General features: G+C 39.1%; 1 protein-coding gene and 1 pseudogene across 1 annotated transcript; both read left to right on the forward strand.

The window, feature by feature from the left end:
• The window catches only part of LOC109048767, a 34,053-nt pseudogene extending 26,945 nt beyond the window's left edge, over positions 1-7,108 (forward strand).
• A 1,909-nt stretch (positions 7,109-9,017) lies between these two features.
• LOC109048753 (ADP-ribosylation factor-like protein 6-interacting protein 1) lies at positions 9,018-15,747 on the forward strand. Its single transcript, XM_042720302.1, has 6 exons — positions 9,018-9,150; positions 10,045-10,178; positions 11,100-11,219; positions 11,784-11,901; positions 13,120-13,204; positions 14,880-15,747. Exons 1-6 carry the CDS (start codon positions 9,115-9,117, stop codon positions 14,996-14,998), a joined length of 612 nt encoding a protein of 203 aa, XP_042576236.1. The 5' UTR covers positions 9,018-9,114; the 3' UTR covers positions 14,999-15,747.
• The last annotated feature ends 57 nt before the right edge of the window (positions 15,748-15,804 follow it).

Here is a 15,804-nt window from a genome sequence, read left to right on the forward strand (position 1 = left end):
GTTTCAGTGAAGGTTTTCCCCCCTCTTAAACATTTTTTTATTAATATCTGAAGAGCTCAACACAAACTTCCGTCAGATCATCTTCCCAGAGGCTCTGCGCTGCATGCTGAAGGGAGAAAATACATTAGAGGCCATGCTAGCAGAGCTGGACCACTTATCGATCAGTGCGCAGATGGGGTTTCGCTGGCAGGGACTGGGGAGGTTCTACAGGCTCACCTTCGTAACACCGCCATGGGCCTTGGAGGAGGATCCGAGGTGACCACTATCTGGATATCACCAGGTAACATGGAAAATATAAATATTTACTAAGTATGTAATGTTATTGTATTTGGATGGACTGAACTTTGTGTCTTTGATTTGTGTCAGGGTTCTGCGAGCTCAGTACTCAGAACTGATCCAGCCACGCAGCATGGAGAGCTCCGTGCAGGAAACACCCAAGATGATGCCGGTCAGATGTTGTTGGTAGCTTTTTGATGGCATGTTTGCACAGCTTGAGACTGCTTTTGGACTTCTCTTGATTGACAAGGTAAAAAACATTGCTAGAATGGTAAAAATAATGTTCAATGTTAAGTAAATAGTTTTAAATTGTTTTGTAATCAAGTTTTTCTTTGAAAAGTAAGACAAAACAGTAAAAAACACATTGTGGACATTTAATTAATGCATGGGTGAAAAAAAACAAATGGCTAAATACAATGGAAAAAATGTGAAAAACTGTTCAGTGGTGTGCGGCTTCGGCCAAGAATTTTTTCATGTTGGGGATTGGTAATTATTTTAAGTTAATAATATTTTATGTGTTCTTATTTTTGATTGAAGTAAAAATCACATATTTTCCCTGTGTTTTTTGATGCTATTATTATTTGTGGTATTCATATGGAATGGTGTTCCATGAAACCGCAATGACTGAAAGCAACAAATTGTGACCGCAAATAACTGAAGTGGAAAGAGATCAATAAAAAAAAGAGCATATGACTATGGGGGGGTCAGGTTTTTCTTCTGTTTTTGTCCCTAGCTGATCATATGCCATGAGATGTGTGTTTATTAGATTAGAGTTCTGTCTAAATGAATCCCTGTTCTCCCCCCACTCTAGCTGAACTCTATGGGATGTTGCCTGCTGCCTGGAGAAAGGTGGATGTGATATCCGGGAGTCCAGAGCTACACAGGTCCATTTCTTTGATAATGTGCAGACCAGACAGGTCTTGGAGGAAATTTTCCTTCCAAAGAGACTCCAGACCATCCGAGACTTCTTCCCGTCTGTGTGGGTCATTTGCACAGACGCTTATCTGGTAAACATCTACTAGATAATTTCTCAATATGTTATGGATATTTTTTCGATATTAGGAATGGCACATGAATAAAGTAAGAAATACAACGTAGCTCACACGAGTAGTATGTCATTGTGCAGAATCAGGCTTTTTGATAGACACACTTATTTTTCTAACAGGAACATGTCCTACACCTACTGATGAGCCTCCACCCTCAAATGGCCCAGTAGCCATAGTGAAACCCATGTACCGAGGCTCCACTATAGTGAGTGAAGACCAGATGATGCGGCCCATCAAAGCCTTCACGGCAGACTTTGTGAGGCAGATGCTAATGGGGCTCCCCACCCAGGCTCTGGGCCTGGCCATCTGCAGCGCTCTCAGTGCCCTCGGCATGGATCTCATCGGCCAGGTGGAGGCCAAGGACTTTGGCGCTGAGGGGAAGGTTTCTCTGGATGACCTGTGCAAGAAAGCAGTAGAGCAAGGGGTGCAGGCAGGACGGATATCCCAGCTCTCATGCAAACAGGGCTAACCAGTGCTGGCCAGCTCCTACGACACAGCATGGAAAAAACTGGACCTGGTACGGCGTCTAGAAGTCAACATTGAAGCTTGTAAGGTCAGCCTGCAAAGGACTCAGCTTCACATCGCCATGTTCCAGGTAAGAAACGTGTCTCCGTTTACAAAAAACAATGTCATCAGTTGTAGCTGTGAAGTTCTTGGTGTGCAAAAAAACAGGTGTGGAATGCATTGCCATTAACTACATTCACTTTAAAACCAAGCAGCTTTTTGTTGGTCAGCGCAGCAGATTCTAATCTGAACATGAGTGGGATTTGACTGAAATTCACCCATGAAATTTTTACCAAGCAACAGTAAATTTGTGACCTAACTTTTGCTCTCTCTCATCAGTGGGCAGCATGAGGACATTCTCGGTGCGAGGACGCAGCCCATGACGGTCAGTCCGCCGCCTCGCTCCATCATCCTGAGCAACATGAAGAAGAAGCTCTACAAACTCAGTCAGGACGAAGCTTCTATTGGCAGCGTCCAGGTTAAAACCGTTGCACATTTTGGAAAATGAGTCAAAGTGAAATGGACACCTTTTCATCTAAATTGTGTTGGGTTTTTGTGTTGCAGGAGAAGTTGGCAAGTCTGGAGGGCAGCATAGAGCAGAGGGCTGAAGTGGGCCGTTGGTGCAAACCCTGCACACTCGCCCCCCCCCCAGTGCTGCAGGACTTTGAGGCCACTATAGCAGAACGCCGTGCCTTGGTGATGAAGGAGAGTCAGCGTGCCAATCAGGTTACTTTTCTCTGCAGCACCATTCTCAACTTCGAAGGTCTGCGTACCCGCACTCCAGAAGCCTTGAACATGGATGCTACACTTTTTGAACTTGTGAAACGATGCCAGGCCACCTGCTCCTACGCTGCCCAGTTTAGCACCTCCGTTTCCTCTCTTGAACTTCAGCTGCTGCATAGACTGGTGAGTCTTGCTGGCTTTTAAAATATTTTTTTATTCTATCTTCTAGGGGTGCTCCGATCAGGATTTTTGAGGCTGATCGTCGAAAGCAATATCTGCCGATACAATGACCGATACCGATCTTTTTAAAGCCACCTTCTCGTGTAGAATTATTTATAGTGATTAACCAACATTTATTCAGGGCCTGAATTTATTTTATTTTTTTTAAATGAATTCCCTTCTTAGGTGACTCTTAGGAATGTTTTATTTGAGGGGTGGAGGGTGCAATTTTTTTTTTTTTTTTTTTTTTTTTTTTTAAATATATATTTATCTCACCTAAATGTTTGATCATGCAGTGCATTTTTGTTTTTAAAATTTCGCAATTGTTGCACAATAGCTTACACACAGTACAAGCCTGATTTTGTGAGCTGTATGTGAGGTTCACACAAACTCCGTCTGCAGTGCGTATGCAGTCCATGTGCGGTACGTAAGCGGTGCAGAAGCAGCAGGTGCTCACTGTGCTTTCACACAGGAGTCTGCAACTGATCCGTGGCTAGTTTACTACATACACAACATTTATCCCTTATTTTGAATTTCAAATCCAAACATGAAAATGCTTTTTCAGCATTGATTTTTTTTCTCTTTTTTTACACAGTACAGTAATACAATCATTCATGGATGTGTTTAAATGCAACAAATATAAGCAACACATTATTCAATGCTTTTTACTTGTGCAATTGTACTGGAATGTACTGGCGGGTGCAGTGTGAATGCTTTAGTCCGTTAACCTGAGCACGGGAAAAAATGCATACCGCATACATGTGAACCCTCCACCAGGAGAGCGCACGAGAATGGTTTAAACACTGGCAAGAATTAAAAAGAAATGCTTTTTTGTAAACTTTAGTGATGGTGCGACACTGCCTCGATTGTGCAAGTGACAATTCCTGTCAACTGTGTAGCGTGTTGCAGCATAATAATTTATTATGATAATTATAATAAGCATTATAATATTTCACCTGCATCGGACAGAGACTGAGACGGCGCCACTGCATGTCATGCCAAACCTCTCATGGCTTGAGATCGGTTTATAAGATCAGCCTTTATAGAGACCACCGATCAATCATCCCAAAGCGATTATCGGCCGATAGTGATCGTTAACTTATCAATCAGAGCACCCCTACTATCTACACAACCATTCACAAGTTGGAGTCAATAAGGTTTTAATTTTTTGTTTTATTTATTGTTTTTGAAAGAAGTCTCATGCTCACCAAGTTTGATTAGTAATATAAAAAGTGCAATTTAAAATAATTTCTTTAGTTATTTAAAAATTTTAATTTCTGTAATGACAAAGCTGAATTTTCAGCATTATTACTCCAGTCTTAAGAGCCACATGATTCTTCAGAAATCATTCTAATACTGATTTGGTGCTCAAGAAACATTTCTTCTTATCAGTGTTGTAAACCCCCCCATTTATTTACTCTCCAGTTATCATTTTTTTTTTTTTTTTTTTTTTTTGAAGAAGAACAGCAGCATGTAACAACACACAAATTTATTTACTCTCCATTTATCATTTTCTTAAAACTTCTGTCTCCAAACTTTTGAACTGTAGTGCATAGCAATCAGTATTGTATATTTTGTGGCTGATAATATTTAATTAATCAGTAAAGGTTAACTTGCATTTTAAAGGCTATACATTTAAAAAGTTTAAAACTTCAATCCTGCGAATCTCTAAATATCCATTTTTATACTTCTACATGTATGATAGTATGCCTGAATTCACTTGTAGGATTTAAAAACAATTTATTTTAGTTTCTGGCTTTTTATTTTTAATTTATTTAGTCAAACCATATCATTGCATCCCTGCAAATCACTTTAACTACTTGTGAATCCAAAAAAACATTTCACCATAATCTGTTGGTGTCGTATTGACAAACATTGGATTGTGTCTTTGCAGAGTCCTGCCATGGATCTGTCCATTGGCGGGCCTGAGTGGCTTGTGTACGCACAGAATCAGCTCACCCAGGAGATGTCCAGTCAGAGAGCCATGCAGGAGGAAAGAGAGCAGCAGCTGGAGAGAGTGACCGAAACCCTGCAGCTGCTGGTAGACTCCATTAAAGGCATCCTGTCCAATCACAACCGCCAGCTTGCTGATGTTAAGCACCTCCTGCGCGCCATGGCAAAGGTATATAAGCCTCTGATGCAGAATACTTTATTGATCACCTTTAACCGCTGACAAAAAGTGGTTTTAAGTGCAGAATATCTATCTTCTGTGTGCACTCTAATGAGACCTGTTTTTCAATTTGGCAGGATGAGGAAAATGCCCTTGCGGAGGGAGAGGAGGTGACTTATGAGGGCAGTGTGCGTCAGTTCCTGTCAGAATACAAAGCATGGCAGGATAATGTGCAGATAGTGCTTTTCACAGTAGTGCAAGCTGCAGGTCAACCACGCAGCCAAGAGCAGGTTGAGCTGCTGCAGGAGATCCCTGCCACTCTGAAGGAGCTAAAGGTTCAGAGCCAGAGGTGAGCACTTGTGCTGGATTCAGAACCCAACTTGTAATCCTTCAGGATTTTATTTGTTTGTTAATTTTTTTTATTATTTTTTTCCTAAGCATCTACAATGGCTTGGTGAGCTTCGCCTCTCCTCTTGTCACTGAGAGAGGAAGTGACTGTGCAAGTCCGACTTCCACAGTCCAGACCAGCTTTGCTGCTGGTAAGTTTAAGATGTAGCTTTGGTTCTTTCATGCTGTTTTTTTTGTCTGTAGGTGATTTGAGTTTGAACTCTCTCTCTGTCTGTTACTGTAGCAGTGCGCTGCAGTGGGGTGAAGACCCAGCCTGACAGCATGTCTCAGAATGCCCGCAAAGCTCTTCCTCGAAACTTTGGGACCCCGGTGGACACTCCCCCCAGCACTCTGATGATCAACAGTAAAGGACTGGCCCCGAGCCCCAAAAGAGCCGTGCGGGATCCCAAAACTGGAAGAGGTTAGTTGTGATGCAAATGTCATCTCAGAGATTGGTCCATTTAAAGTGTAGCAATTTTACATATGTGTGTTTGACCAATATGTGGTTATTTTAAAAGATGCGTATTAAAAGGCACTATTCATCAAGTTAATGCTAATCATGCATTCAGTTTTAACATTTTAATTATTCTAAAAACTATTGATATAAATACACTACCATTCAAAAGTTTGGGGTTTATTTATTTTATTTTTTTCTCTCGCTTGCCAAGGCTGGATTTATTTGAACAAAAATACAGTAAAAAAACAGTATAGAGTATAGTTTAAAACTTCAGTGCAAAAACATCCAACAACAGAAATATTTTTGCTTTTATATTTTTTATTATATTTTATATTTTTATATTTATATAATATTTTATATTTTTTAAACTTTATATCGTTACTGTTGCTTGATCAATTTAATGCTTTCTTGCTGAATGAAAGTATTAATTTCTTTTAAAGACCCCAAACTTTTGAACAGTAGTTTAGAATCTTTAGATCTGCATGTTTGACCTTCAAGGGCCAAATTTGCCGTTATTTTAATCGATAGATCAATGTTAACTTGAGTATGAAAAGAACCACACCAATGATCACCACCATCAAGCACAAAAAAAACATAAAATCAAAAAAACAACATTTACTAACAACAAAAAAAATAGTGCCTTTCGTTGGAGTCCTCTTATGAAATCAACTTGAAGCTTTGCTAAGATCACTTATCAGCAGTTTTTCTTTCAGCTGTGCAAGAGAGGAATTCCTACGCTGTCAGTGTGTGGAAGAGGGTGAAGGCCAAACTTGAAGGGAGAGATGTGGACCCTAACAGGAGAATGAGTGTCACTGAGCAGGTGAGCTTTCCTCCTTTTTATATATCCAGCCTTATTGCTGCTGTTGTGTGCGTTTGATAATGCCATGTATTTTGCTCTCTTTAAGTGGATTATGTCATCAAAGAGGCGACAAACTTGGACAACCTGGCACAGTTGTACGAGGGGTGGACAGCATGGGTGTGAAGGGGATCCTTGTAGATCACTTTGGTCCAGCGAGGGTAGAAATCCACCGAAATCCACTGGGTCTGGGGCAATGGAGCCACAGAGCACCATGCAGGAAAGTGAGGGGGGGTGTAGAGACCCTCCCTCGGACCCACACCGGATCCCCGTAGCACAGCTACACCTGGCGATCCAGCTAACACAACGAAATGGGTCTGCATCTGTCTTCCCGAGATGTGTGGGGAGCTCACCAAGATGGGGAGGCGGGGTGGGGGGGGGGCAAGGCACACGCGGCTTGAACTACCCCCCCAACCAACCCCTGTATCAACAACAAAATAAATATGTGTCAACTATCAAAACAAATAGGATTTGCCACAGGGAAAATTTGCAGGAGACAGTTTATCCACTCTTACGAGCAAAGGTCTGCGGTAATTAGCGACTTTCTAGACTGCATTTTGTGCGCGAGTGGAGGGAAAGGGTGATCGGGTCTCGGAGGGATCCTGTTTTGAATGGCTTTCGGGGTCGGGCACGACTTGCGGCTGAGCTGTCTCCTGCTGGAGCGGGTGTGGAGGGCTGTGTGACCAGAAGGACTCCATTGGAAGCCAGAAGGCCTTTGGCAGACCTTACAGTTCGTTCTTAACCACAAAAAAAGACCTTTTCCCCTTAAGTATATATTGCAAATGCTTAAAAAAAAACTTTTTACACCTTCACCAATGTACTGCACAGATTTCACAATTAAAAGGCAAATCGCAAAGTGGCTTTGAGGACATTCATGGTCACGTGTTTCTGAATATTTGGCACAATGAATGATGTGCTTGGAGTTGCCAAGTGCTCAGTCTGAGGTCTCTTTGATTTGATCCTTGAGTATGACCCAGGCTTAATATGGTGAGATGTTGCAAATCAGTTTCTAAATGCTTTTTTTCTTTGTATGCATCTCTGATCTTGTTTGTGTATTGTAGATTCTTTCTCCCTTTCCTTCTTTATGGATTTATTCTAGATTGCTCATTTTTTTTTTTTTTTGACTTGCCTGTGGAAGTGTATCATCGCTGATGCATGTCCTCATTAAAGCTGCGGTTTTAACTGATCTTGACCTAGTTTTACATTTGTAGTGGGAGAAATAAGTAATGGAATAGTGATGTGGTGATGGTTACAATTGTTTGTCTCTTAATGGTTTTACTCCACTTTGTTGGTCAAATAAAACTATAATTAAACCTTTTGGGTCTTTATTAAAGCATCTGCTGTTTTGGTTCATGTTTGTCTGATTTTTACACTTGTTAATTCACACTGTGTATCTTTTGTACTGCAGTTTAACCTTGTTCATGAACAAGGCTTCATTAGCCAGTGTTAACAGCAGTGCTGTGACCCCCTTTCAAAAACCAAGTCTGGTTCTGTTGCTTAACCTGAGCTTAATAGTAACCTCATTTTTAAAGCCTATTTGTTCTTGAGCATGACACATTTTGTATTCAATTATTAGTTATTAGTAGGTTTTGTTTACTCATCACTTGAACTTATATTTGACCTTCTCGATTGTTTTAAAATTAAACATTATTTTGAAAGTATATTGAAATATTAAATTGTAGTGAAAACTATATCACAACTGCAAGCTATATTATATATTAAAATAGTCAATTAATAGTTTAAAACCATTAACTATATTAATTTACCAAAACTAACCTTTAGTCCCATCCCATGTTGTGGCTGTGTTTCGTTTTCTCCCTTTGTTTTCACACGATTACAGAAATGTACACCTGTGAAATACCATTATCTGGACCCTTTCTTGAGCATAGTTTGAAGAGATGTAAATCTTATTCAGATTTTCACCCATTATTACACATTTTGTAGTTTGCAGGTAATGCATTTTTTTAAGTTCAGCCATTTAACCGGTTACCCAAATTATTGTAAAAATAATGTGATTTTTGTTTTTCTTTTAATTTAGGGGAAATGTAATCTTTGGCTCTATAATAATAATAATAATGCATTTTGTTATTTGAGGCGCCTTTCAAACCACTCAAGGTCACCGTACAAGTAACAACAGTAACAATATTAAAACAGAAAATAACAGCAAATAAACAAGTCAATAAAAAAACAGCAATAATAATAAATAAATAAGAAAAAAATAAAAATACTGGCAAAATAATAATGATCTGCTATTCCAAAGTAGATCATTTCTGAGCCCACAGCTTTTCACCCATTAGAGCTTATTTGTTGGGGGAAACGTCTTTGTAGTTTTAAGGCCCTGTACCATATTTGTAAACGGTTCCCCCTTGTATTTTACTAGTGAACTACATTTCCCATGAGTCCTAGTGTTCCGAGTTTCAGATAAAAACATCCTGAAAATAACGGTCGGTTTGACAGACTGCCGCAGTACAGGGGAGGCGCGTTCATATAACCGTGCTCTCCGAGCAACAATATCTGGAATACACCAAAATAAACCATGGCTGAGGGCGATAATAAAAGTGCTAATCTGTTGGTAAGTGGGGCTGTTAATGTTCCGTCTTACTAGCTGTCGAAATGTATATCTTGCGATTAAACAAATTTTTTAGCCATATGCTACGCGGATTTATACTGTTGTCACAGCCTTAAACAGATTAAACAAAGGCATGACATGACACAATTAAACTTAATCTGTCTTTAATTTAGTAAATGTTGTCTTGTGAATGCAGCGAATAGAAGGTAAACGCAACGGATATCAACTGCACGATAAGATGTTAGCAAGCTAAGTTAACTATTTCAGTGCTAACAAAACGGATTACTCTGTATATCTCGCGTCTTACTAAATGGTTTTATGGATAATGGATTTGTTTGTTACATATATTACATTTTTAACAAGTATTTGCTTTTGATAAATATTTGTAACTTTAAAATTTGTATGAGCGTTGCTGGAGATAAGCTTGACGGAAGTCTTTACATCCGAGTCTGGCTTTTTTTTTTTTTTTTTTTTTATAGAGATTAACGTTACGTTAATTGTAAAGCCACCGAGAACTGTGGATGGTGTTTATGCTTTAGCCTTTTAAAATACACTTTAAAATTTTAACTACATATATGTTTACGTCATATATCACAGATAAAGGAAGTAACTGGACAGACCTTTTAAATATGGCCTGCTGGTTTGAACACGGGATTTCCCAGTCGCTGTCTTTAAAGCCATTTATGTTCTTCTGTTTAACTTCGTATATGTTAACAACTAAAAGATATTTGATATATGTTGGTATCTATTTAACATTCTTGACATTCCATGCTGGACGTGCCCATCCCATGAATTCATGACACTCCCATTGTACGACAGTTTCCGATTATGCGATGTCGTCTGTCGTAAGGGAAGTCATTGTTTTGACACTGTTACTGACTGAAAGCACTTGTCTAGGCTCAAGAGACGAGTCAGCTGGAAGAGCAGCTGCAGGGATGGGGAGAGGTGATCCTGGCCGGAGATCAGGTCCTGCGCTGGGAGAAGCCCTGGTACCCAGCAGTATTAGTGGGCGCCACCTCAATCCTGTTCATGTGAGTCTGCGCTTCAGAGCATGCATTAGAGCTACTTCCTGACTAAAGGCCCAATCTTTCACTTCAGTTAATCAGATAAGGTTACACACTGAAAGCTGAAGTCCTTGAACACTTGCTTTCTTGAGTCTCTGATTAAATAGGTTGTTAATATTCTATTATGATGTTGTAATCTATCTGATGTTTAGCATGATGTCATGAATGCCAGTGGAATTATTGCTTGTATACAGTAATTTACATTCTGGAAGAATAGAATACTGTTTTGAATTTAGAATGATGATGCCAGTAGGGATGCCCCATATTGGATTTTTGCAGATATGCCAATATTTTTCAGCTTATTTTGGCCGATGCCAATACCGATATATTTCCTTTTGTTTGGAATCAACACCAAGTCTCTCCTGTGTGGAAATTATAAACGCATTCTTTTGAAATTTGGTTAGTTTTTAACAAGAACCTATTTTTTGGAATTTAATAAACGATAATGAAGTCATTTCATAGTGACAGTACTTTGAAGCTTTAAAAATAACTATAAATGTATCAGTCGCTGCATTTTTATTTCTTTTTTTTTTTTTTTTTTTTTTTCAGAAAGATGCAGTAGTTAACTTAACATTTGAAGTGGATCAAAACCTTTCATCAAAGTTGTCCTAAAATCTAAAACAAAATGTGTTCTTGTCTTAGGAGGACAACTTTTTTCAAAAAAATTATATATATAAGGAGAGGAAAGTTCTTAATAGTGATGTCTTTATAAGAAAAATGAGTTCCTTTTTTACTCTTCCTCCTTTTACTTTCAGAAACATCCTGTGCTATGAACTAATCGTGTGTCACTCTGTTTTTTTTTTTTGTTTTTTTAATGTGACAATTTGCATACAGTCATCAAATAATGAAATGAATGCAAGAGTTTATGACCTATTTTGTCATTGGCAGGCTAATCTACTTCTTGGACCCCTCTGTGCTTACTGGTCTGTCCTGCACTGTCATGATCCTGTGCCTGGCTGATTACTTGGTGCCCACTCTTGCCCCCCGTGTTTTTGGTTCTAACAAATGGTGAGTGAAGGGACGACAGCATTCCTGCTTTCAGCCACAGGCTCTAAAGTAACAATCTCTTCATCTACTAGCGAGGTTAATCAAATAGCATGTTTCTCTTCAGATCCTCTGGGAAGACACGTAGTCACTTGCACATCATATATACACTTTGCAGTTGCTGCTGAGTGTCCAGTGTCAGGCACAGTGTTTCTAGTTCAGGAGCCGGGGTCGCTGGTGTCTTTGAGTGACAGGTTGCAGTTGCTGCTGAGTGTCCAGTGTCAGGCACAGTGTTGGTTTGACTCAGCAGATCTCCACTCTGCAGTGAGAGGTCTTGCTATGCACATCACATTCTGCAGAGCAAGTCAGACCCCTGGCATTTATTTTAGTATCTGGCAGCTTCCTGTGGCTCTAAGCTTTAAGCCTTCAATATGGTCATGTTTTAAGCCCAAAAATAAAATGCAATGACTAAGCAGAAATGGAAAAAGATTCCCTCTTCGTTTATGAGTGAACATTTATGATGTGTTTGTGTTAGACATTGTTTGTTTATTGTGTATGTTTTCTGAGCACTATGTTGTTCCTGCGCAGGACCACAGAACAGCAGCAGCGTTTCCATGAGATCTGTGGGAACCTTGTGAAGACTCAGCGTCGCGTGCTTGGCTGGTGGAAACGTCTGTTTGCCCTGAAGGAAGAAAAGCCAAAAATGGTATGCATTTGACAGCACCTTCCTTGTTTTATGTCTTCAGATTCACTAGTGACTCATAAGCATTTCACACTCAAAGCAAGCTGCCATTTCACACTGAGTTGGCTTTATCACTGTTGCTCAGCAGTAAGAATAAACAAACAGTAGCCTAGCCCTACTTATACATAATTAAGGAGCACTTGAGCCCCTAAGAGAACATTTTTATGTTATGTTTCATAATCCTGAAAAAGTGCATGATGTAGCTTATTAGAATGCAGTTATATGACAATGAAATTCAAGATATGAGGGCCAAAAATGACCCTGTGTTGGTTTTTGTCTTCTATATTTGATATTTATATCATATTATGTAGTTTAGCAATATCACTTGAGCAAGAGTGCGGTTTTCCCCCAATATCTGTACAACTGCAAATGTAAATATTTTAGACACAATATTGTCAATATCATCTGTTTTGCTCAATTTCACAAAAGGAAATAGTTCAGAACAAAGCCACAGCAAAACTGTTGTTTCTTTCCCTTAATGAATCCCACATTTTTAAATGAATAAAGTGAGCCAGTGACTTAATGACCCATTCTTAAAGTGATAGTGCACCCAAGATATGAAAATTCTGTTATTAATTACCCTCCTTCATGTCATTCTAAACCCATAAGACCTTCTTTCATCTTCAGAACACAAATTACGATATTTTTGGACGCATGCATCGTGTTACTCTTGAGAATGGCGGCAGAGAAGTGGAAAACAAATAAAATGCTGAATAAAGTTATTTTTGTTTTCTTTGCACACAAAAAGTATTCTCGTAGCTTCATAAAATTATGGTTAACCGTTGATGTCAGGTGGATTATTGAACTATTTTGTTTAGTTCTGTACTTTCTTTCTTGGCCTTGAATGTGGTAGTCTGTCTGTGGAGGGTCAGAAAGCTCTCAGATTTCATCAAAAATATTTTCATTTGTGTTCTGAAGATGATAGAAGGTCTTACGGGTTTGGAAGAGTAATTAATGACAAATTGTTAATTTTTGGGTGAACTATCCCTTTAAAGACAGTCACTTGCTTTCTCAATGGATGACTGAATGACTCGCTCATTAAGGCAGTGATCAGTAAATATAAATGTGTTGATCAGATGATGTTCAAACCAAAAGCATTAGTGTATATTAGTCTAACTTCTGTAGAAAATAGGCTCCTCCTCTGTCTACTCCTTGTAACACATTTGTTTTACTTCTCTACAGTATTTCCTCTCCGTCATCAGCAGTCTTGTGGCTGTGGCCTGGATCGGACAACAAGTGCATAACCTCTTCCTCACCTACCTGATCGGTATGTACACTGTTTATATAGGCTAAAAGTTTACCAAGTTAAGCAAACTGCCTGAAGAAATCCCCTGTGATGAAAGGCTGTCGTATAACATTAGAGCAAAGTCCTGCTTGTGTCCTATCTCTTGCATCACAGATGCATTCCAATGTTCTAGCAGAAAAAAGGCTGTAAGATCTATGAATCTATGACACCACAGTGTGCAAACTGTAGAGAAGTCACTGTCTTTTATCAAAGCTTAGCTCATGCAAACAGTGACTAGGCTGCTCAACAAAGAGGTCATTGTATTTAGGTCATGGAAAGCAATCCAGAAATATGCTGCCACTTACCCTTCCTGGCCTGCACACAAAGTTTGTTCAATCTTTTTGTATCAATTAAGTGAAATATTCTGAAGTCATTTTTCACTTGTTATGAAAGTGTTGTATCCATTATGAAGTGAATAGTACTTTCGAAAAAATATGAAGATTCCTAACAAATCGGTATCCCAATAAGAGTCATTTTATGATATATAGAACAAGTCGCCTCATGGGGGACAGTAATTTAGAACTGTAAAAAATGAACAGTACCTTTATTCAGTGTCTGTGGTGGGTTTGTACCTTCACAGTAGGGCTGTGCGATTAATCGTAATAAAATCACGATTTGAGCGTGCGCGATTTCTAAATCGCTTTATAGCATGATTTTCCGCGGTCCCGACCTTCTGCAGTATGCTATCCGATCCAATCAGAATGCAGCGCCCCTAAGTGGAGCGCGAGAACAGAACAGACTGAGCATATGCCTAACTCCAGGTTCACACACTCTGTCTGTGATGCTTATTTTTTCCGAGCTCATGTTAATGGATCAGAACGTTCACACTGCACACGGTAAAAGATGTGAACAGAAAAGGTTAGAAATTGAAAGGTGCGAAAAGAATGAATATCTAGTGCATGAGCATAGAGAGAGTTGTGAGTGAGTGAGTGAGTGAGTGAGTGAGTGAGTGAGTGAGTGAGTGAGTGAGAGAGAGGAGACACGTTTCAAATGCAAACATGCGTGCAAGCGGAGAGCAGCGTGTATCTAAGCAGGCGCGTCTGGTTTTGTGACAGAGCAAATGGAAATCTGCGTGCAAGCGGAGAGATTCGATTCGCGCCCGCGCATTATTTTAATGTGCTTTCGCGTTACAATAACGCGCTCTCGCTGCTGCTTCTGAACCGCATACACATACTGTATACGCACTGCAAACGGAGTACGTGTGAACCGCAGGCAATAAATATATTTCAGCACCTGAGGCACCGCTACAATGAGCTCTATGACCAATGCATGGCAAACAAAAAAAAAAGCCATGGACACAGGTTTTATTTTATTTGTATTTATTTATTTATTTTATTTTTTATTTTTTTGCCATATGTCTAGACATTTTGTTTGACATCTTTACTTAGTGATTATTTTGACTTATGTCTGTTCTAGAGGCATGTTACAACTTTTTGATAAAGCTCTCATTGGTTTTCTTTTGGAAATATGTTTAAAATTTATAAAAAATGCATTTATGACTGTAAAGCATGTCTGTGTGTGTCAAAATCGTGATTAAAACCGAAATCGCAAAATTGATCAAAAAATCGTGATAGATTTTTTTGTCCATATCGCACAGCCCTACTTCACAGGGCTATTGTGTTAGTGATTTTCAACTCATTTTCTGTTGTATCCACAGTGAGTTTCCTTCTGCTTTTGCCCGGCCTCAACCAGCATGGCATCATCACCAAATATGCTGGCATGGTGAAGAGAGAGATCAACAAACTTCTTAAACAGAAGGAGAAGAAGAATGAGTAAAAGATTAGGCTCTAGTGAAAAGTGAAATTCGGATAAATTGAAGTGTTAAAAGTGTCATCTGCCCCACTCAACGTCACATCTCAACAGACCAATGTAAAGCCTGAGCCCATAGTGAAAAGTAACATCAAGTAAACAGCTTAAATGTGCGCAGATATCTCATGAGGTTCATATGTATTTTTTTGTTTTTAGGTTTAATTTCAAATTATACATTTGTTTTCCATCTGAAGTATTATTTTTTTTCCAACACTGAAATGTTGCGTTCATTTCAGTCGTTTTACATCCATGTATATTTACATGTCATAGTAAATGTGTTAAGTCTGTGCAAAATATAAAGAGGGCTTAATTTCTTCTCATTCATTTTTAAATTGAAGCATCTACTGAACATTTACTTCATCTAATTAGATGCACAGAACATATCATCAGTAGTCTTCTTCCTCAGATGGCTTGGAAACATGCTTTTCTGCACTGTTCTGAAAATTGCACTGGAAAAACCGAACTGGAGTGTGTGTGTAGGGGAGTGTAGACCCGTACTGCTGTACTAGTGCTGTGTGTACCTCATTACTGTCCTCTAGCTCTAGCCACTTCCCAATCCAACACCTGTTGCTGGGCTGTATATACATGTTCATTTTCTCTCCTCGTATTTCTTTGTTTCTACTGGCTTGTCTTAAGTTTGTCTTCTCTCCTTGTTCTTTTAACTGTCATTTTGTGTTTGAGTGTGTTCAGCACAACAATAAACTGATTCAAAACTTTTTTTTCCAAATCATTGTTATTGTCAACTATTAAAAATATTTTTTAGTGATAAAGCT

The sequence above is a fragment of the Cyprinus carpio genome, chromosome B3 (genome assembly GCF_018340385.1).
Source record: "Cyprinus carpio isolate SPL01 chromosome B3, ASM1834038v1, whole genome shotgun sequence".
In the NCBI taxonomy this organism is placed as follows: domain Eukaryota; kingdom Metazoa; phylum Chordata; class Actinopteri; order Cypriniformes; family Cyprinidae; genus Cyprinus; species Cyprinus carpio.

Coding starts and splice junctions, on each gene's coding strand:
- LOC109048753 (XM_042720302.1), top strand. CDS start 9,115: ATGGCTGAGGGCGATAATAAAAGTGCTAATCTGTTG. Junction 9,151..10,044: donor ATAAAAGTGCTAATCTGTTG/GTAAGTGGGGCT, acceptor GCACTTGTCTAG/GCTCAAGAGACGAGTCAGCT. Junction 11,220..11,783: donor GTTTTTGGTTCTAACAAATG/GTGAGTGAAGGG, acceptor GTTCCTGCGCAG/GACCACAGAACAGCAGCAGC.